Below are 24,246 nucleotides of genomic sequence, written 5' to 3' on the forward strand. Positions count from 1 at the left end.
GATGCCTTGTAGTTGATTTGTATTAGGTCAAGTACTTGGAAAAGGAGCAACGATACATCTTGATTTTTGCATATGAAATGCTCATCATTTAAGTCTGCAACTCACCATCATTTCGAAGCGTGAGCGGGGTTGGAGGGCTGAGCACGCGAGCATTCGTTACAGCATTTTTCACCAGACAAATGTAGCTGCCAACATCTGATGTTTGCACTTTAGAAATATAGAGGTTGCCTGTCTCTTGGGATATGAACCGCCGGCTGTCCTCTGCCACGAAGGAAGGGAACTCATTGAAGACCCAGCTATAGATGATCTCTGAAAACACACAGAATTTAGCTGTTGAATAATAGAGATCACTTAACTGGCAGACAAAGCTCAAACAGCAAGGGCTTTGCTAAACATATCTTGGATCCAAGGCCGCACATACTTGATATACAAATAATTTAATATATTCTATTCAGAGCACAGCTCTGGTTTGTGGCTATGGGAAGAGGTCACAGAGTTCTTGATGCTCTGCGTCTATTCCCTTTCCCTTTGATTCTGAGGTGTACTTGATATTCAGTACTGTCATAACTAACACGCAAGTTGAAAGTTAAAGAGATGATGCCTTCTTCTTCTACATCAACTTAATAGGTGAATTTTACTCAAATCTATAGAAGAATATAGAGAGATGGCAGCATATGTTGTAAATGAAAACATGGGATATGTGCTCTTAATCGTACTGATCTATACAAACTTCTCCAGTTAGGAGACAGCTGGACTAGAAAATAGATTTTACTCATTTGTTAATCAAATATTGGCTGTGGATCACCCCAGGCCAGACATCATTCCAAAGAGAAAACAAATTAATGTTTTCATGAAGCTATCCAAGTGATGTGGAAAACAAAGGACATTTAGACAATAGAGTAACGAGTACTGAATGGGAGGAAAAATAAACAGAGAAAGAAGAAAACTAAAATATCTTAACTGAGCTGGAGAGCGGTCGGGCTGAAGCTGGACTGCAGATTATATTTTAAACAGTCTCTCCATCTCCAGAGTGAAGAGGAGAGAAATGAGACAGATTAATCCTAGGAGGAGAGCAAGCAGGGGAATGAATTCACAGCCACAGGGAGCTGGCTTTCAGTAGTTATAAGAGACATTGAGTGACAGTGGCTGTGATGATAGTGAGAAGCCAGTGACCACTGATTACATAAAAACCATGGCAGAAGAGTGCAGGGACGGAGAGATGCTCTGCACGTAACAGCCCTGCTGCTCTCATACTGACCCAAGGGGGTTCCTACTGTACACATTGGGTGGCTCATACCTGCCCAAGGGTAAATCAGGCTCCAGGGGATCTGTCATCCTCCTGAACATATGCACATAGACACAGAGTTCTAAATATAATTAAAATAAATTTAATTAAAATATCATAGAAGATTTAAGAAAAACGATCATCATAAACAGAAGACAATTTAAGGCTTTGTATTCAAGTTACTGAGCAGTTAGGAGAGTATATATATTTTTACCTGTATTTTTAAACAATTATAGAACAAAGTTCTTTAGAAATGTGGGAACAGTGAGACCAGAGCTTTAACCATGACATCTCAAACTGACATAATGCCAGTTATATGATTTGAATTTGAAGTCAAAGCCACTAAGTTCTCAATTGGCTTCAAACTCATGCATGCTATAACTGGAAGAACAGATTCAACAGCCTCCTGTGTGCAAAGGCGACTTAAGTAAGTTTTAAAATGACCCAACATGTGATTATAATCTACCACTGAAATTGGGAAGATTCACTTTATATTGTGAGTTTTCTTTTTTCCTCTCAATCACCCTTGCTCTCTTATTGTGGATTGCTAAAAATCAACTCCTCTCTCTCTTCCTCCCTCCCTGTCCCTTCCCCTCCTCCTCCCGTCCCCCTTCTCTTACTTTGAGCCTATATTTCCAGATGCTCAAGTAAAACACAACCCCAAAACAACCTATAGGACATGGTCTAGGGAAAAACCAAATACTACTCTTCTGGGAAAGAGATGTTGCAATAAAGCAACTCCTAGCAGTTTCTGCTATACATAAAGATGCTGAGGGAGACAAAGACCCAACTAGACATCTTTCATCACTAAATTGACCTCCATCACTGGAAATAGGTTACATTTAACTGAGTCATTGGTCAAAGGGACCCTGTGCAACCCTGAAACAACCCAGGCTGTTGCCAAGGCTATTGGTTACTTTCTATAACAGGACGGTAAGGCCCCATTGCTGTACACAACACCTAAGTTGTGGGACACAGAGATGTCAAGCTGGTTCTTAGGTAGACTCATTACTCCTACTGGCTAGTGTTCACGCTACTGGAAGGTACTCTGCACATTACCAGAGGAAAAAGGTAAATACCAAACCAGCTACAAACCCCATGATCTACAATGTTACCACAAATGTGCAATGTTGTAATGTTGTCACGAAAGTTGTCAGAGTAATCAACCACTCACTATCTGATTGGAATTAAAGTTCACACTGTAAGATAGAACCTATATGTCCCGTTGGTCTGTTGGCCAAAAGCAGAGACTAGATAGGACATGGACTAGGGAAAAACCAAATAGTCCTCTACTGCTAAAGAACTGTTGCAATAAAGCAGCCCTTAATGGCTATACATGTAGACCAGAATCTTGTTCAGCCACCATCAGAGAAGATTCTGCCTGTAGTAGATGGGAGCAAATACTGAGACCCACAACTGGAAAATGTACAAAGTCTCAGTCCTAAATGGGAGGCAATCACTTAATCCCTTCCCTTAATGTTCAGGGAACTCTGCAGAGAGGAGATAGAAAGACTGTAAGAGCAAATGTGATGGGAACTCCAAGGGACCAGGGCCTTCCAGACAGAAGAGGACTGGTGTGCATATGAACACAGAGAAGCTGTGGCAACAGCAGAAGCCCAACAGGGGTCCAAGCCACAGGGTGTCCCTGTCCTGACAAGACAAATGGAATGAACACAAGACCCCATCCTATACCCAGACACGGTCTCACAAAGGAAACATCTCAGAGCCCACGAAGGAAAATTTGGGTTTCTCCAATAAAGTCTCTGGGTTTACAAACCAAATTTAAGGGCAGGTTGTATTCCTAGTAGTAGATGATAATACAGAACAAATTCAGTGGTATTTTGGAGTTCATCGTTTTTTTTAACCTTACATATTCTTTTCTGTGTGTGTGTGAATGTGGGTCTTAGCATCTGTGTTTCCTGGGCTTTTTTTTTTTTTTGCTCTTTTTATGTTTGTTCATTTTGTCCTATTCTGATTTGTTTTTGTCATATTTGTATTATTATTTACATTTTAATAATAATGTTTATAATAATAATATCATTATTACTTTCTCTTAGATGCCTATATGTATTCCAATAAGACAGAGGAAGAAAGGGTATGTAGAGATAGAGTAGGCCGAGAAATGAGGCAGACCCAGAAGGGGTTTTGGCAGAGTAGCCATAGTCAGTATATATTGCATGACAAAATTCTGTTTTTAATTAAAAAGAAGAAATGATTAGAAATATTCAAGTGAAGTGACAACAATTAAGCATGTGTGGTATAAGTAAATTATGCCCCTTGCTAATTAGATCCAAAGTACAAGGACCTCTCCTGTCGGACAAAATGCTCCCTCTAACTTTATTGTTTATTCATACCTAATTTACAGAAGTTTAATATTTTCACAGGATTTTGCTGAAAATTTCTTAAACTTTGAGACTATTTGAAATTTTGAAAGAGTAATGAGCAAGTAAAAGCTGATTAAAGAATTATAATTTCTTATATTAGTAGTGTTTGCTGAGTCAAGGATTTGTAAAATATTTCAAGGCCAGGATGCCTGTACATAAAGTTGCCTCTTTAAACATCTCACAATGAAATGGGAATTCCAGGCCTCAAAAATGCTGATTCTATTTTTGCAGTTAAATTCTCTTTTCTACATAACCAAGCGGTTCACTATGCCAAGGACAAGGAGGAGAACACTATACAATAACTCAGCTGACACATGAAACTGGGTTAGATTTTATGCCTGTGCCCAAAATAGGAATGTTGAATGGACTCAAACATCTCTTAAGATCTCTGTTTACATTCTTTGTTAAGGCTTTTGTTACCTACTAACATTTATTAAAATCCTCTTCAAACTTTACTTTCATAATAAAGAGGAATACAGTTACTTTAGGGATAATGTTATAGTATAAGGACTACAAAGTAACTTAGGGAAACTAGAAAATATAACTGTTTCTGTGGCTTTTAGTGTTTATTTTGTGTGCTACTTTGTTATGTATTTACAATGTCTGGCTCTTAAAAATACCATAGTATGTATTGATTTGTTAAACATTAACATTTTTGGTATCATTTAATTTCAGAAGATGTTGGTACTACCTGGCAAGCCATGATTTACCCATTTCAACAATGTCTTTTTCAAAGAATATTAAATCCCTCTCCTGTATATTCAAAACTAAGTGGTAAGACAAATTTTCCTAATAAATCCAGGTTCTTGCTTTCTTGCTGGACACTTTCTCTCCTCCTAGGTTGAACTCAAAGTTATTCTAGTTCATTAATTTAACCCATCCAGGTCCTGAGGTCTTGGTTTGATGTGTGTACTTTATCTCAACCTTTGTTCTCTAGCTAATCCAAATATGTATCCTTAATGCTGACATACAATCAAGATGCATGCTTCTATATTTTAAAGTAGATTTTCATGTTAAACACACACACACACACACACACACACACATACACACACACACACACACACACAGAGAGAGAGAGAGAGAGAGAGAGAGAGAGAGAGAGAGAGAGACAGACAGACAGACAGACAGAGAGACAGACAGACATTTTCATGGTAAAAGTCCCAAACAAATCAGATCTAGAAAGAACATCTCAACATGATAAAGCCATTTATATAAAAGAGCTTAAAGTTAACAAGTCTCTCTCCCTATAGTCTTAAAAAACACAATGATTTCAACAACTGTTATTTCTGTGGGATCTCCCAATTCCAGAACTCCAGTCAGAGCTGCCAGACATCTAATTTGAAAGGGAAATAAAATTGTTTGGATATCGATAATATGATCTTCTATTTAGAAATGTTCCCTTCAAATTTACCCCAAACCCTAGTAGAGTAAATTACTTCAGCCTTGCAACATATTAATTATAAATTGTTTGAAATATCATCTAATAATTTAATATCATTTACAAGAGCCACAAAAATGAGATACCTAGGAATAAGTGTATAATAGGTAGTGAAAAAATCTATTCTCCTAGAATCATGACACTGATGAAAAAATAGATTGAGATGCCAAGAAATGGAAATGCATCCCACATTCATGCGTTGGCAGGATCTATATTGATGGAACTCAGTATTTCCCAATGTGATCTACAGTCAGTGCAATCCCTGTTAAAGTACCAGTGACATCCATCAGAGATCTAAAGTAGCATTCACACAATTTATATGACTACTAAAACCCCACTGATTATCCAAAGCCACCTTGAATCAAAAGAACCAAATGATGATCTTCTAAATATAAGAGAAATACGTACCTAAAAGATAATAGTATTTACATCATCAGCACATATACTGATGAAGGAAATAGAATGGAGAAGCTAGACATAAATGAGTAAATATATAGCCCATTAATAACAGAGATTCTAAGGAAAAAAGAATGCATAGTTTACAAAATAAATATTTGCAAACTATACATTTTATAACGAATTTATTCCCATAATATATAAAAACCAAAAAAATCCCTTATAAACAAAACATATAAACAGTGATTACATGAGTTGTAGAAATCAGCAGATGTTTATTAAAACAGATATACAAACATCCAATCATTTCACACAGAAGACGTTCAGGCTATTTATCAGCAAAGAACAAGTTCTTATGTCTGGGCTCTTTATATTGAGGTTCAGTTCTCAACAGTTATGCCATAGGTCACAACCATCCAGCAGACCTGACTAGACTCTCCTGCCTTTTGTTGGTACTGTATGTACATTGTACTGCTGAGGCTTTGGAGAAAGAAGAGTGCGCTCCTATGTCTATTGCTGGGAATGTGAACGCCACCCAACAAGGAAAACTGAATGCAACATCTCAGGATAGTGACAACTAGAATGATAATAAGGTCTTACAGACCCACAAGTCAGGAAATGAAAGATGTGAAGAGATACTTCTCATTCAGAGAAGGATGGTTTGAAGCAGCAGAGAAATGGAAACAGTCTTAAACATGTGTGAAGTAAGGAGTGGACAAAGATAGAGTGTGGATGTATAATGGAACACCATTGGGCCACTGACTGTGATGGAATTCTGCTGTCTGTGGTGACATGGATACGAGTGGAGGTCACGGCTCTTGCTCTTGCCTTTCTGCTCCTGCTCTGTTGTCTTGCCCTTTCCCACCTATCTTTCCATGTGCTCAGGGCTGGCATTTACCCCCACCCCTTCTCTCCTCTCCTCTCCTCTCCTCTCCTCTCCTCTCCTCTCCTCTCCTCTCCTCTCCTCTCCTCTCCTCTCCTCTCTCTCTCTCTCTCTCTCTCTCTCTCTCTCTCTCTCTCTGCACTACCCTTTCAACTCCACTCCTCTCCTCTCTCTCTCTCTCTCTCTCTCTCTCTCTCTCTCTCTCTCTCTCTCTCTCTCTCTGTCTGCACTACCCTTTCAACTCCACTCCCCATGCTCTGAATAAACTCTATTCTACACTTAAAAGAAAAGAAAGCCGGAGGTCATTGTGTTAAGTGAAACTAAGCAGGCACAGAGAGCCAAGCACATCCTCACGTCTCCAATTTGTGGAATCTGAATCAGGAAAGCTATAAGCTTACGCCATTTTTGGAGGGTAGGAAAGCAGTATGAGGTGGAAGTCTGGCAAACACTGCAAAGCCGACACTGCAAAGCCGACATTGCATGTTACTGCAAAGCAGATTTTCTCATGTGCTCTTGTACATCACACTGACTACAAATGTTACTTTAATGTAGTATTTTAAAAAATCTAAAACAATTCAGGACTGGAGATGGGCCTTAGTGGTCAAGGGCAGTGGTTGCTCTTCCAGATAACTCAGGTTTTATTCTCAAAATCCACACGGCAGCTCACTTCAATTATAACTCTTGTTCCAGAAGATCTAATACCTGTTCTGTCCTTCACAGATACTTGCGATGAAAGGAGTACACAGACATGCATTATCCTGTAGACTTAAATGTTCTTACATTTTAGATACTAGTTAAAACAAACTCACCTTAATTAAGTTCAGACCTATCTTTAACAAAACCATGTCCTGGACATATATTGCCACTTGATTGAATATATGGGGTTTTTCTTTTCTTTTATGAGTTTCTGATTGTTAATAAATTAATAATCCAATGTGGTAACACCAATTTCATGATAGAAAATAATCTTAAGAGTTATTTTTTTAAACTTTATTGTTTTGTCACTACCTATTCTGTTATCATTTTTCTCTTAATTAAATCCTCACAAGGAGAAATCGTTACAATGAGCAGTGGAATTAAAACTAAATTTAGTGGCACATCGGCATTTTCATCTGTTAAATTTGATAATGGAAAAAATGCAGAGAGGCTCTGCTTGTCTTGTAACTGAAGGTCCAGGTTTATAATTTCACACATTTCAAACCTTCAATACTTTTCTGCAATTTATTCTGTGTCAAAGCTGATGCTCTTCTCTTCGGTTCCCTGGCAAAATAAAATTGTTACTTAAGTGACAAATCTCCAAATGCATGGGGTATGTAAACAAGAATTTCCATACAGGTGAGACTGCTCATTTCTCATGGCCACGGTGCCATTGATGGGGGGAAATGTATGAGTGGAGAATGAAACCATGTGCTGCAAGCTCCAGTTCTTGAAAACAATCTCAAAGAACAGCTACACGTGATTCATTTCAGCATTTTCTAATACAGCTGCAATCTGAGAAATAACTTTTCCTCTTTCTAATAGTGTATGTACACAGAAAAGCTTCGGGTCAAAGAATTTAGATCACAATGCAAACAGCACCAGCAAAGTTCACGGGCCCAAGTGATAACAGCACTCCCTCCCAGGAGACAGCTTCTCTATTCCTGTCAGCCACTGAAGGGGAGATTCAAAAATCAGCAACCTCTTTATTTCTATATTCTCTTCAACCTTATTGTGTATGTGATAGTTCAGGTGATAGGTACTAGCAAAAGAGTCTGTCTGTGCTCTTTTCTGCTTATTCCTATGACATGAGATTCAATATTTGTCAAATCACTAGAATTTAGTTTATTCCAAAGTATAACTTTTAGTTTCTAATGATATAATTTGAAAAACTTTTGTATTATTCATTAATTTTTACTGATTCACTGAAGTATGAAGTATAAGCAGTTTGATATTCACTAATTATAACATTTACTTTAATTCCATTACTCAGTTTGACAACCTCTCCTTGTGATGATTTAATTAAGGGAAGATACTTGAAAAGGATAATAGAATAAGTTAGTAGCAAAAAGATAAGTTAAAGAAATATTTCTAGGTTGTTCTCTATCATGGATTTGATATTAGCAACTAGAATTTTAGCTTATTAATATCACAAAAAACTGTAGAGAATTTTCCAATATTCCTTACAACTGAACCTAAGAAAGACCAGAAATTAATAAGAACTGAAAGAATAGTATTCTAAGCTATGCATATGTGATTAACTCTTGTGTGTACAATGCATGAGGAGTCAAGAAGGAGGTATCTAATTCTCTGGAACTCGAATTAAAGGCAACTGTTAGCTGCATGGTATGGACACTGGGAACAGAGCTGCAGTCCTGTGCAAGAGCATTAAGTGCTCTTTACCACTGAGTCACCCCTGAGAAGCACCTCTTTGATTTTATTGATGTAGATCATTGTTGTAACAGAGATTGTTATACAGGCTTGGTACTCCTGGAAAAATAAAACCTCAGTCTTCATTTTTCAACAGTAAACATTTACAAAATATATAAATTGCTATGCTGAACCATATTTATACAATATGGAGAACTTTTAAAATTTTAAGCACAAATGTGAGTTGCTTACATATTTTATTTGCATTGCAAGTTTATTTGGGTATTCATGGACTTGACTTGTTCCACTGAGTCAGCTACATGGGTTCTTTTTTTAAAAAAAAGAACACCAGCTCCTTTATTATCATCATTATGGTTTACTGTTATCTTCCCCTTAAACAACAGCACAATTCACACAATGAAGACACACACATCCCCCCATATACACGATACCACTAGCCTGTGTGCCAGGCTGTCTGGCCTTTGCTTGGTTCCTGGTGGAGCTCCTTGAAGACCACTCTAAAAAAAATCTGACTTAGACACAGAGAACACAATAAAGTGAGACCTTAGCCAGAGGATTAGCTAAGTGGCTCTCAGAGACCTAGGTGGTGATAGTTTGAGAGTGACGGGGTCATGCTGCAAAAAGAGCACTGTGTGTTGTGTGGCGATGGGTAAATTCCATATGGGGTTATAAGACCTGCCTGTAACCTCTTCTAGACAAAGAGTTTAGAGACACTGAGGTGAGCCAATGAGTCCCATCAACCAAGACACATATAAAGAGGACCCAGGGCAGGGATCTGGGTGATGGGAAGGTTCCCAGAGAAAAGCAACTCTTGCATTAGCTGCAAGGTAAAAATGTAACATGAAATCTTCAGTTCCCTTTTGCTGTGCTGTGTCTTTGCACAGATAAGGTGAAGAAAAAAAAACTTCCCAGTACTTTAACCTAATGCAACCAAGAAAGGCTGGGCCATTGTGTCACCCTTTGGGGAAATCTATTACTACATTATCCAGAGATGGTTATTAGATTCTCCCTCCCATACCTCAACATCTGAGTTGCCTTAAATCTGAGTGCTGCTAAACTAGTATATACCCTCAAATCTGAGAATCTCTGGGGTCGGGGCCGGAAGCAAAAAAGGACCAAGGCTGACGTCCTAGGAGCAGGTGACTTCCTGGTTGTCTTGAGGAAGTGCATTGTTGAAGCTGCTCTCTCCAAAGGAGGGACTTGGGGAGCCTCAATGACGAGCAGACCCTCTAAAGAAGTGAGAAATGCGGCCACTGGATCCACTTCTGCAGGAAACTGTATTTTCTTGGTAAAGTTCCTGGAGACAATCCCACCTTCCTGCTGGATGCCTGACACTTCCATGTATCCATCCTTGGTCTTTACCATCAGCTCTTCTGGCTTGAAGCTGTGCATGTTGACACACACTTTCCAGGGCTCCCCAGGGAATGGTGGGGAGCTCCTGCCCTCAGCAGGCACCTTGGACCTGTCTGTGGCTGTAGGCTCTCGGGGTACCATGCCAGACCTTAGCGTTCCAGGCCAGGCAGAGGAAAGCTGAGGCAAAGTCCACTCGGGCCAAGGGGCTGTCAAGTCATCTGGGAAGGTGTCCATGCCAAAGCCATTGTCCCCAGGCAGAAAGAGAGCAGTGAGTTCTAGAAGGGGTCTCAGCCAAGCGGCTTGGGTAGGAGCATGGGAAAGGCAATTGCCCTTCCACCTTGGTGTTTGTTAAGCTTAGCAGTTACATGGATTCTATTTTATTATTGGACATTTTCTTTATTTACATTTCAAATATTATACCCCAGTTTCCCCTCTGGGAAACCTCTTATGCCATTACACTGCCTCTGCTCTGCCACCCACCCACTCCCTCTTGCCTCCCCGCCCTCACATTCGCCTGCACTGGGGCATTGACCCTTTACAGAACCAAGGGCCTCTTCTCCCATTGATGCCGAACAATGCCATCCTCTGCTACACATGTGGCTGGAGAGATGGCTCGCTCCATGTGTAGTCTTTGGTTGCTGGTTTACTCCCTGGACACTGTGGGGTGTCTGACTGGTTGATACTGTTCTTCCTGTGGGGTTGCAAACCCCTTCAGCTCCTTCAGTCCTTTCTCTAACTCCTCCATTGCGGATCCCGTTTGCAGTCCAATGGTTGACTGCGAGCATCAGCCTCTGTATTTGTCAGGCTCTGGCTGAGACTCTCAGGAGACAGCTACATCAGGCTTCTGTCAGCGTGCCCTTCTTGGCATCTGCAATAGTGTCTGATTTGGTGACTCTATGTAGGATGGCAGTCTCTGGATGGCCTTTCCGTCAGTCTCTCTCTGTTCCACACTTTGTCTCCGTATTTCCTCCTGTGAGTATTTTTGTTCCCCCTTCTAAGAAGGACTGAAGCATCCACACTTTGATCTTCCTTCTCCTTGAGCTTCATGTGGTCTGTAAATTGTATCTTGTCTATTCCAAGCTTTTGGACTAATATCCACTTATCAGTGAGTACATACCATGTGTGTTCTGTGATTTGGTTACCTCACTCGGGATAATAGTTTTTACTTCAATCCATTTGCCTATGAATTTCATGAAGTCATTGTTTTTAATAGCTGAGTAGTACTCCATTGTGTAAATGTACCACAATTTCTGTATCCATTCCTCTGTTGAAGGGCATTTGGGTTCTTTCCAGCTTCTGACTATTATAAATAAGGCTGCTATGAATAGTGCAGCACGTGTCCTTGTTATATGTTGGAGAATCTTTGGGTGTATGCCCAGGAGTGGTAAGGCTGGGTCCTCAGTTAGTACCATGTCCAATTTTCTGAGGAACAGCCCGACTAATTTCTAGAGTGGTTGTACCAGTTTGCAATCCCACCAACAATGGAGGAGTGTTCCTCTTCCTCCACATCCTCACCAGCATCTGTTGTCACCTGAGTTTTTTATCTTAGCCATTCTGCCTGGTGTGAGGTGGAATCTCAGGGTCGTTTTGATCTGTGTTTCCCTGATAACTGAGGATGTTGAACATTTCTTTAGGTGCTTCTCAGCCATTCAATGTTCCTCAGTTGAGAATTCTTTGTTTAGCTCTGTACTCCATTTTTTAAAGGACTTATTCGATTTTGTGGAGTCTAACTTCTTGAGTTCTTTGTTTATATTTGATATCAGCCCTCTATCAGATGAAGAATTGGTAAAGATCTTTTTCCAATCGTTGGAGAGACATTCGAATTGAAGGTATTTCAGGTTATTTATACTGCGATCTGGCTTTAGTTGGTATTTTACTGAGAATTTGTTTTGGTAGTTTAAACTGTTAAATGGAACATCTATACACACCAGTTTGATGACTAGATTTGTGGTTGGTTTTGTAATAAAGTCCACCAGCAATCAAGCACAATGAAAGGACTGAAGAGCTAGCTGTCAGCAGAGAACTTGCCTTCCATGAATGAAGCTATGAATTTCGTTATCAGAACTGAAGTGGCATTGTTTGTAATCCCAGTGCTTGGGAGGCACAAACAGGTAGATTCCTGGGGCTTCCTGTTTAATCAGCCTAATCTACTTGATTAATCCACTCCAAGACAGTAAGGGATCCTGCCTTGAGATAACAAGGCAGAAGGACACTATAACATGCCATCTTGCAGTCACATTCAGAGTCATGAATACTTACCTGAACATAAACTTATACACATACACTTCTGCAAACTAGTAAGAAATTATTACACAAAAACATCATTTAGGGAATTATGAGATATAGCACATGTCTGGGAAAAGTGTGTAAGAGAATTTAGTATGAGCTTTACGTTACACTTTTTGCACTTAATTCTTCACCCCTCTCCCTCTCACAACCATGTTTGAAGGCATCATAGTGAGGAAGACCTTTGACTTTAGTCATAAAGTTCAGAATTTCAGAGATCTCTTTAACTGTCTTCTGACCGTGAGATTTTTTGACCAGTATACATCTAATTTATTATTTTTACAGATGGTAACCCGAACTGAAGGTAGGCAGAATAGGTTAAGTGAGACAATACAATTAAGGTTAATCCTTCAGAAAGGGCCAATTTTTTTCATAATCACTTTAATTCTCTTCAATATTGAAAATAATGGGTCAACCAGCTAACCTATCAGTGTGAGAATAAAGAGTCGAATTTTCCTAGATGCCCAAAATTTAGCCTTTATCATTAGGCTATACTGTGTAACCTATTGTATTCTGGGTATCATGGTTTACTTTCAGTTTTTATAAAATGTGATGGTGATGTTGTATGACATAGTTATGCCCAGGAGAGCTGAACCACTTAGGTGAGTGTCCAATGTGAAGGAACTGCTCTACGAAGGCAGGACTGGCTCACAACAAATGGCCTAGTACATTGTAACAACAGAAATTCATCTTGTGCCTTGTACAATGGGATTTAATCTCTTCAAGTGTCAAAAGTTTTTTTTTCCAATAAGTACACTCAGCAGCAAATAGCCTAAGAGGAAGAACCAAGAAAGGTGTTCATTTCTTATTCATCTCAAGAGAATCAAGATATTTTAAAGCATGTTGTAAGAAATATAAGAAAATTTAGAAATAAAATTATCCTAAAACAGAGCAAACCTGATTGTCACATTGCATTTTGTTACCTCTGCTAAATGGAACAAAGTAGCAATTCTCTCTAGGGTTTTAAGTCATGTAATTTTATTATGCTTGTTGCCTAAAGTCAAAAGAAGTAGAATTGTACTTTAAAATTATAATATGTCACCAAGACAAAATAAAATGTTACATGCACATAATTAAAAACAAAATTAGCCAAATGGAAGATAAGAAAGGAACATTTATAACAGAAGCTGTGGGGAGTTGGCATTCGTTGTGATCCACAAGTTAAAAAGCTCTGAGTTAGTGAATTCCAAGCTCAGGGTTTCTTGCCATTACACCAATTAGGTGACAGCAGCTATTTTTATTTTCTCTGCAGAATGTTTCACACCATAGAAGCCACTTGCATCCCACAAGTCCTGTGTCTACATGTAAAGGTCACTGGTTTCTCTTTTAAAAACACAACCCAAATTTCTTGCTTTGCTAAGGGATTTTGAAATTATTTATGGTGAACTCTAAATGATGACAGGTCTGGGTCCAGCATTTACTCCACAGTGTGCAAGAGTTAGCAGCTCAGGTTCAATTTAGGCTTTGAACTTCACATTAAAAAGTATCCACTGGACATTTCCCACAATGTGCCGCTAAACCTTATACAGTCCAACCCTGTATTAGTAGTATAAATTTTGTGTTTTGAAATATTGTCAGGAATTATTACTGGATATCCTTATAAAACTGTGAAGATTTTAGCTTGAAAATACATATGTGTGGAGAACTATGGGCATTATGAGGTGCATCCACAGGGCACCACCAAAATGATGGAGAACTTCATCTGCTCATAGATCAGAACACTGGATGCCATAATGGTAACAACTTCAGTGAATATTTATCATCTCACATCAGGCTCTCGGACAGAGAGGTAGAGAAATAGGTCCTTTGAAGGTGATTTATTGAAGGAATATTTCCAGGGGATGGGATTGAGGGAGCTGGTAAGAAAACAATACAACAGAGCAAAGCATGGCTGTGCTGTCTGATATAACCTGACTTACAGTTGATCCCTTTGCGTCCTCATATGTACATCTCAACACAGAACAGATAAGTGATAGACTGGAAATCACAGCAGTCAACTACTGCATTCTCTTCCCTAGGTCACACGAGTATTGCTTCCTGGTTGGGAAAGTTGGAGTAGAGTAAGATCAGAGACCACAATCGATCAGGTGAGAAAATGTGTGAATAAGGGCAGAGACTCGTATGCACAACAGCTGTGAGGTTTATCCCATGGCCATTAATTTGATATAGGACACTTAAAACTCATTATGCTCCAGGACTTATACTATGTAGAGTAATTTACACTTCAGCCTATTCTACAGATGAGGAAACTATGGCATAGAGAACAGTAACTTATTAAGAATCATTACTAAATGTAAAAAATCTGAATAGTATTAGTTTCAAACATTTATTAGATGGAGTTGTATTGCTATTGGGTCTAACTTAACAACTGAATAATCTAATGGTGAAAATTATGGCTAATCTGACTGTCAAGAACAAAAGCAAATTGCATTTGTTTTTGTTGATGTCATGTTGCTGTGAAGTCAAGACACATGACATAAAGTCAGGGTTGCCAAATTGATAGAGACAGAATGAGCAACTGTCACACCATGCCTGAAACATGTGTTGGTATTTACAAGAAAGGTTTACAAATAGTTACCTACCAAAATCCCAGAAAGTGAAAAAAAACTTTGGATTCTTACATGCATAAAAGTCTATGAGATGAAAAAAATTGTAAGATTTATTATGGGTGATATTCAAAACCAGCAAAATGGAGTCCATGGATGGCAAAATAAAAACTTCTCATTTTCTTAAGTACATTTAGTAAATTGGTACCTTTATTCGAAGGACATTCTTATTTACATATAACTATAGTGAATTTAGTGTTACTATATGCATTGGGAGCAAAAGTACAACAATAAACTATTCATAACACTCAACATTTATATTGGCAGTGAATTTTTAAAGTATATATTATTTTTAACTTTAAGCTATGCAAACTTTATCATATGAACTTGAGTATTTACATATCTAAATATTATAGAAATAAATATAACCTTTATGACCCTTCTCCCTTCTAAGTAGAGTCAAGGAACAACACCCTCCATAATTATGATTTGCCTAAATTTGAAATGTTCAATGGGAAACTTGGGCTAGTTTGGAAAGTGAACATTTACTGCAGGCAACTATAAGGAAGATAAACTGATAAACCAAGATTGTCCCTCAATTTCTTACACTCAGTGTCACCTGTGTATGCCTGTGCTTTACAGCTTAACTAGCAGTCATTAATTCTTCATGCAAATCCTTAATGGTTTTAGCAAAAGTAATTTATTTGTCATGGTGTCACATGCTATATGGGAATAGTAGGGGCTGTCTCTTCATCAAGAGACATCTTTCTGCTTTCATCTTTTCTGCTCCAAGAGTTTGTACCCATAGCTCACCTTCTCCGGAAAAATTTCTAATCATAAATACATATTAATCTCTCCTGATATGTAATCACTATAATACATCTTCAAATTGCTCTTCACTCAAATTCACATAGTGTGACACTTTGGGCTAGTCATTTTAGATGAGTTCTTTGAAGAAGTATAAAAGATGATGAAGTTATGGAAATAACAGAAAGAGTCCAATACATGTTCATATAATTTGAACTTTCTGAAAGAGATTTCTCTGTTAAAATGTAGATTGGATTGAAATTTTAAAATTATGTTTATGCCATACTTTCCATGTAGTTGATTTTATCAAATTAATAACAATATTTATTTGTGAACTAAACAATATGACAATGTCTATTATTAAACAATATAGGAATCTTAGTAATTAAAAAGCTCATTAGAAAGGAAATGTAGGAGGTGGTAGGATCTAAGAGGAGATGAAGAAAGGGAAAACTATGGTGAAAATATGTTGTGCAAAAAATGAATTTCAATTTTAAAAAGTAAACAATGTCCCAGATTTCCTGGATATTTTGCAATGGGACCACTCCTCCACTGCTGGTGAGAGTATAACCTAGTACCGACACTATGGAAACCATAGCTGGTTTCTCAGAACATTGGGAATAAATCTATCCCAAGACCCGGCTGTACCACTGTTGAGTACATATGCAAAAGATACTCCATCAGACCACAAGGTCATTTCCTCAATCATGTTCACTATGGTTTTATTTACAATAGCCAGAAACTGGGGAAAACCTAGATATCCCTCAATGAAAGGCTGCCTTTTTAAAAATGTGATATATTTACACAATGAAGTATTTTAAAAACAAAGACATGAAATTTGCAGGTAAATGGATGGAAATAGAAAAATTATCCTAAGTGAGGTAATCCAGAGTCACAAAAACAAGCATGGTATGCAGTCAGTTAAAAGTGGACATTAGCTAAGTAACAAGGAGGTCTCAAGGTTGGGTGGTCCCTGGATCTTCCTGGGAAGGGGTCATAGATTTTGCCCGTGTTCTGAGGGCAAGTAGCAATGGGGACAGGATTAGATATTAATGGAGAGAGGGGAAGGGCAGGGGGAGTGGGGAGAGAGAGTCTTGGAAATGAGAGGCATTTGGGGGACGACCTAGACACCCAGTGAAGTGGAAGTTCTGTGGAATCTCTGAGAGGGACTCTAGTAAAGTCTCCTAGTAATGATGGATGTGGAGCCCAAACTGGCTCCAGGCAAGACTCCCAGCAGTGGAGCTGGGTCATCAATCCATCCGCAAATCCTCTGCCCTGCAATCTGCCCTGCCTGCAAGATGTGCTGGGACAATGGTGGCACAGGACTTGGAGGGCTGTCCAACCCATGACACGTTGAGGCCCACACCAGGAGAGGGACCGTGACTGACACTGACTGGGAACCAGAATCAAGACAATCCAGAAATACAGAAAAGAACCAAACAGGAAGGTAAAAAGAGTCAGTGATATGATTCTTAACGATATTCTATCCTCAAACATCAGTGCCTAGCACAACTGTCATTACAGGGGCAAACACCTGGTAGAGCCAGGGGAACCCTGAAGAAGAAGTGAGGAAGCATTACAGAGGAGTCAAGGACACCATGAAAATGTGACCCACAGAGCCAACGAAACTTAGTTCATAGGGGCTCACAGAGACTGACGCACCAAACTCAAACCTTATACGGTCTGAACCAGGCCCCCTGCATATATGTTATGTTTGTATAGCGGGGAGTAGAGCGAGGTAAAAAATCTGATCCGGATGTAATGTATAAAAGAATAATAAATGTTAAAGAGATAAGTGAACAAATGCAGGATATGTACATTGAAATAAAGATGTATTTAAGTACTTGAGTGGTCCTCAGTTTGAATGTAATAAGCATGTTCTAGCAAATATATATTTCATTTCATATATATGGTATAGAAACAAGTTTCTATGACATAAACCTTCTTTCTGAAGCAGCTGTTTTCCTTTTTTCTCTTTTAATTTTTATTACGTGACCAGAATTTGGCATATTTTCATTACTTTCTCTGTTTTTGTTTGTTTTATTTATATTTATGTAATATAAATGTATAAATATATTTAAGTATAAATACATTCATATCATATATGTAAAAATATTTATATTTATTATTTAACAAAAAAATTCTGTGTGTATGTGTGTACATGCACAGTGACAGGAAGTTGTGAGCTACCCCTGAAACCAGGTGCTGGAACCTGAACTAGGTCCTTTGCCAGAGTATCAAGTCCGATTAACAATCTCCTCAGCTCTGACTTTACTCCGTGAGTTCTCACACAGTGTAATCTTAACAAGTTTTCATCTCCAGGATGTTTACTCTTCAAGTATAAACATGTCACTCTTTAGTGGATGCTGACTGTTCAGACGTGCTCTGTATGCTCTTGCCAATGTGGGCTCTACAGTTATTTAATTCTTTTGTGACGATTCTTACCTTATTGTCTCATCAATAATTCTAGTGACTGACTCAGTGATCTCTTTATAAAATCACAAGATTTCTAAGAACTATAAAAAGTGATCTAAAAATACATTTTTGGGTTCCAGGAGAAAATACTACAGTTTCAAAAATAGAAAAACATTGTGTGTTAGAGACCTCTTTGAATTTTAAGACTAGAAACTAGTTAGAGATAGTGGATAAACGCACTAAAGAACCACTGATATAGCAGCAGACCTTTAGAGATGAAAAGGAGCCATTTTTCTTAATAGTGATAGCTTCCAGGAGCAGTGACCACATAAATTGCTAAGATATAGTTTAGGGAGGATCAGATCTATTCCGTCAGAGAACATGTGAAGCAAGAGGGCAGATCTATTTTTTAACGTGAGAACTTATCCTTTATTTATTCTGGAAGAAAAAGCTTCACAAAGCTTCACACACAGGAGATGGTTGCCCAATTCGCAGCATTTAGGGACAAAGATGTGTATCAGGTGCTCAGCTCAGTAGGAGATTAAAGGGACAAAGGAGAACTTGTTTTCAGACCAATGCCACCACATGTTAGAATCTTGGTACCATCACCTGGCACTAGTGGGGCCTTCAGTGAATTATGTGGCCTGCCTTGTTCTTCATCTGTGAAAATATCACACTGACCATTGGTAGGGAATTTTAGAAAATGTGCTGACCATGAGTTCTGTAACGTAGTCAGTGCATTTTACGAAAGGGAAAAAAAAACTTCTGCTGTTTCCCACTGTACAGCATCAACCTAGAAATCACCTTGCAAATGAGATTTTGTGGCCACTGAGGTGACTGACCAGACAAACGTACCTATTGCAAAAATCCCCACTGAACTTCTGGGATCCACATGGTCAAAGGTCGGCTGACTTCCACATGTGTGTGGGCTCGTACACATAAAATCCAATTTAATTGCTCAAATTCAGTTCATAAAGTAAGTCTCTTATTTAATAAAACATTATTTAAAAAGAGATATTTGCTTTTGTACTGCAATAATATACCCATGTGCTAGTCTTGAGACAAAAAAAAAGGAAAAGAAAGAAATGAGAGAGATTATAGAAAATTAAAGCAGCAAATCAGCATACAAGAATAGCTTTCCTTTCTCCACTTTCCCCACCCAATGACCACAGCAATCCTTATGGGGACATGTTGTACATAGAATTTAAGGCCTAATGTGGGGTCTGTGTGGATAGATGCTGAGAGACTGAGAATACTTGCTTCTCTTGTGTGAATGTACACACACACACACACACACGCACACACACACACACACACACACACACACACACACACACACCAAAGACATAAATAAATATCAAAAATTGATCTAAAAACTATTGTAAATATTTCTTGTTATTATGTAAAAGGGCTCTCACTGTGTATCTCTAACAGATATGTAACCTACTTTGTTGACCAAGCTGCCCTTAGACTCAGAGAGAAATACCTACTTTTGGCTCCTGAGTGTTGGAATTAAAGGCATGAACCACCACACTCAGCTTGTTTTTTTTTTTTTAATATATTTGTTTCCTCTGAGAATTTCATACACATATACAATGTACACAAACATCATTTATATTAACTTAAAACTCCATGCCTTCCAACACTTCTACAATCCTCCAAACTTCAGGTTCCTTCATTTTTAAGAAGAACCCTCTGGCCCTCTCTTTTTATACTACCCAGCATTTCCAGGGGTTCTTTGAAGCCATTGTGGGGTTTCCTTCCTTTCTGTGCCGTTTTTGTTACTCCATCCTACTGTTTCTCAGCATTGGAATGATTTCACCCGACCACTCTGTCACGTGCCTAGACTGCAGATGATCACACGGACCATTTTAGAACAGGAAGCTTTGGGGGTCACTTCAGTTTGTAATGAACAGTTTCCCCGAAACTCAGGAGAGGTATCGCTTGTTTGTTTCCTCCGCTTTGCTTACAAAAGCGTCAATCTCTCTCAGGTTTCCCCGAAGGTTGCCTATATTCCTCTCCATTACTTTTGTAGAAATAATTAAGTTTGGAAAGTTATTCCATTGTCTCTGCTTACCACTTACTCTTGTCCAGTGTCTTGCAGTCTCAGCTCTGAGTGCACTTAATGCCCTTCCAAGACCATTCTGACTTCATCTCTAGCAGTTCCACCATACGTACACAGTGAAATTGTGGTAAACATTTGAAAAACAAATTTGTCTGAACTTATTTCTCTGAAATATTATAAAAAGCTTCATGTTCCTGCTGAAGATACTTGAGATGCTGTCAGATGCCCTGAGAGTTGTTAATGCTGGCTTCTATGAAACTGCACTGTCTACCAAGCAGCTTTCAAATCTGTCTTAAGACGGATGCGGTATCCTCTCATTTCTTTATTAAGGGAATTAGACAGCTTCTTGGGGTATGATTCATTTCTTACTAATAAATGGAAATCTTTTAAGAAATCCCATGAGCTTACCCCTGACTAGGTCTGCAACTTTCCCCTCGTCTCTCCTGCCTTTCATTCTTCCCAGATGATATCCCTTCATGCTCATGATGGAAAGCACGGCTTCTTTTCAGTCTTAGCCTGTGATTCTCCTCCTGTATGTTCAACACTGCCCACGTCGCCCACTGAGTAACTCCTTTTAGAACTCTGCTCAAGGCTCTCCCTCAGTTTTCAGCCAGCTCTAGTCTCTCCCTCTCCCTTTTCTCTCCTCTTTGTCTCTGCTCTCTTCTTCCCCTCCACTTTCTCTGGGTAGAACCTTACATACCTTAGATTTATCAGTTATTGGTGCTCTCAGAATTGTAAAAAATGGGTGACGTATAACTTAGAATTATTGATCGATAAAAAGAAAGTGTATGTACTCAAATGGTTACTCCATTTTGTCAAAAAGATAATTCTTTTGGAAATTATTGTACAAGGTAAAGATTTAAGGTGAAGCATAAAACGGTTTCAGTGTTTATCTGGAAGACTTTGTGGAACACTGTGAAGACCTCCTCCTATTTGTGCTGTGGGAAGAACTTGGAACATGAACCGAGGCTCGCACTCTTGCCAGTTGGCTGAGCTGTGTGGGTCTAATTAGATTGACACAGAACAATTAGTATTTATGGGCACATGATTATTAGCTGCTTCTGTAACTGTTGAAAATGGAAGAATAAATAACACCATAATTTTCAGTAATGTGAGAAAGCTCCAGTCACAGTCCCAAGTCCATCCCTTTTCTCTTGAATTCAGCTCAGACGTCTGCCATGGCTGTTCATTTAAAAAATCAAACAACCCGTGCTGTACCGGTTTTGTCAAGCTTCCCTTTGCTGTGAGAGTATCACTTCAGGACAGCTGCCCTTTGGGTTAGTGCTGCATTAAGATTTGAACCTTTACTTTCATTATAACAAGACACTTTCAAAAGGCTGTCTTAACATATCTGGGTTAATAAAAACATCAACATACATATTTCACCTAACTGTTTTTGCTATGTGAGGAGTAGCAACACAGCACTGATTTTATTAACTCTGTAATGAACTTGTCAGTTGTGAAGGGGGACGCACAATTTTAGAACACAGCATGGGAGCTGAGCTTCACGTGAGAGCAAGTCATTGCCCATAACCCACTCTTCCCATCAATGACTGCACCTGTGGAAGAGAAAACTCAAGCATGGAGAGCGATTAAAGGGACAGTGCTCATGCAGGGGCTAGTGAGTGACTTTGCCTACATAAACACTTTCTGCTTGGATCATGAGCTTGTCTCTTTATAAGAACACCAGGGTGCAGGTCTGCACAGAGCCATTCACATTTTAATAACTTTAAAATCCCATAGCACTCTTTGCCCATGTCCCACTCCATTTATTTCCAATTTTACTTCTGCTACGTAACATTTTGTTCATATCTTCTGTGTCCGCATCTCTGAGACTGGATAGTATCCAATGTTATGAAAACAAAAAGACTCTAAAAAGAAACAAACAGCATGCATTTGGTGTTAGCATCTGGAATCGACCTATTGAAGCAAGCTTTTTGTCATCTAGATCAATTTTTTCTGACTCTGCTCAGATGGCATGGGAGCCACAGGTTGTCCCACCCATTGGAGGAATTTCAGCAACATCTTTAACTACTAGTTGTGAAGGACTTTTCTTTCTTCCTTCAGCCCAGTTTTGGCACCTGAATTTTTAGACATTTCTAGTGAGGGGAGTCAGGGATCATCTTTGCTAATAAGTTACTTATCTAAAGTTATCTAGGACTTACTAATTTAGTTCTCAGCTGTTTAAGTTATTTTGTGAATATTTTATATATGGTGGGTGTATGTAAGTATGCATGCACGTATGACTATGTATGGATGGATCACGCATTCATTTGAGACAGAGACTTACTAGACAGACCAGGCTGTTATTAAGCTTTAAAACACAATAATCCTTATGTCCTCCCAATTATCGCAATTAAAGGCATGTATTAATATGTGTAGATAAAGATTATATTTATTTCTTTATGTATGCTTGTGTGTGTGTGTGTGTGTGTGTGTGTGTGTGTGTGTGTGTGTGTGAATGTATCCGCATGTCCTTGTGGGTGTAGAGGGAGGCAGAGTAACAAGAACTGTCTCTATTTCAGTTTGCACTTTATTTATTTCTGAGACAGAGGCTCACTGTGTAACACTGGCAAGCCTGGAACTTACAATCATCCTCCTGCCTCTGCCTTCACAGTACCAGAATTATAGGGATGTCTGGTATGCCTGAACTCACTTTATTTTTTTTGTCTGGTATGCCTGAACTCACTTTATTTTTTAGGGCAGACAGGCTTTCAGTGGAGTGTAATGAATTGAATCTGAATTGGAATTCAATCACATTTACAGCTTAGAACTGAGAAACATTACTCATTCTGTGAATTAACAAATACAATGTCATTGTTTGAATAATCTGTCAAGGTATTACCTTTTCTATTATCAAAATAACTGCAATATTTTAATATCCAACTGCTCAGAAGGGAATACTATGGAAATTATTGGGTTGTCAATTTTGTTCATAATGTAAATATTCACAATACGTAAACAAAACTTTAGTTATACCAGCTCTTCAGTAATTTGATTCTGTATAAATAATTTGCCTTGTATATACCCACACTTGTAAATAACATGAAGTCTGCATTCATGTAATTTATTACTTTTTATTCAATCATTTTAAGTTGATTTTTTGTTATAAAATAATGATGTTTGTATTCCAAGAATTTATTTGATGGTATTAAAATAAAACCATACAAATTTATTCAAGGTTCCATGAATATTGAAAATATAAAGTCTATACAATGAAGTTGGAGGGAAAAGTTTTACAAGTGCTTGGGGTCTGAGCTAAGTAAACACATAAATATGAGGTTTTTAGACACAATTTCAGATTTCTTATTCACCAGGTTAAAGGGTAGGCATGACCTAGGAGAGCCTGCATGATTTTAAAATCCTGAGTTTCCACCTTACCCCAGTCAGAATAGCTAGGATCAAAAACTCAGGTGACAAAATATGCTGCAAGGATGTGGAGAAAGAGAAACCCTCCTCCACTGTTGGTCAGATTACGAAATGGCACAAGCACTCTGGACATCAGTCTGAGTGTTCCTCAGAAAATTGGACATTGCTCTACCCAGCTATACCTCCCCTGGGCATATATCCAAAAGATGCTCCAACATAAAACAAAGACACACGTTCCACTATGTTCATAGAAGCCTTATTTATAATAGCCAGAAGCTGGAAAGAACCCAGATGCCCTTCAACAGAGGAATGGATACAGAGAATATGGTACATTTGCACAATGGAGTACTACTCATCTATCAAAAACAATGACTTCAAAAAACAAAAAAAACCAATGACTTCATGAAATTCATAGGCAAATGGATTAAACTAGAAAATATCATCCTGAGTGACATAACCCAATCACAGGAAAACACACATGGTATGCACTCACTGATAAGTGTATATTAGCCCAAAAGCTCGAACTACCCAAGACATAATCCACAGACCACATGAAGCTCAAGAAGGACAACCAAGGTTCAGAAGTCAGTCCTTCTTAAAAGAGGAACAAAAATATTCATAGGAGGGGATATGGAGGCAAAGTTTGGAG

General features: G+C 38.6%; 1 protein-coding gene across 5 annotated transcripts in view; it reads right to left on the reverse strand.

Annotated features, from left to right (window-relative positions):
• Cntn5 (contactin 5) overlaps positions 1–24,246 on the reverse strand; it is a 1,231,995-nt gene that overhangs the window by 361,803 nt on the left and 845,946 nt on the right. For all 5 annotated transcript variants that reach the window (XM_017595409.2, XM_017595411.3, XM_017595408.3 and 2 more), the window contains 1 exon segment: positions 106–309. In XM_017595409.2, the coding sequence (XP_017450898.1) occupies positions 106–309 (204 nt within the window).

The sequence above is a fragment of the Rattus norvegicus genome, chromosome 8 (assembly GCF_036323735.1).
Source record: "Rattus norvegicus strain BN/NHsdMcwi chromosome 8, GRCr8, whole genome shotgun sequence".
Classification (NCBI taxonomy): Eukaryota; Metazoa; Chordata; class Mammalia; order Rodentia; family Muridae; genus Rattus; species Rattus norvegicus.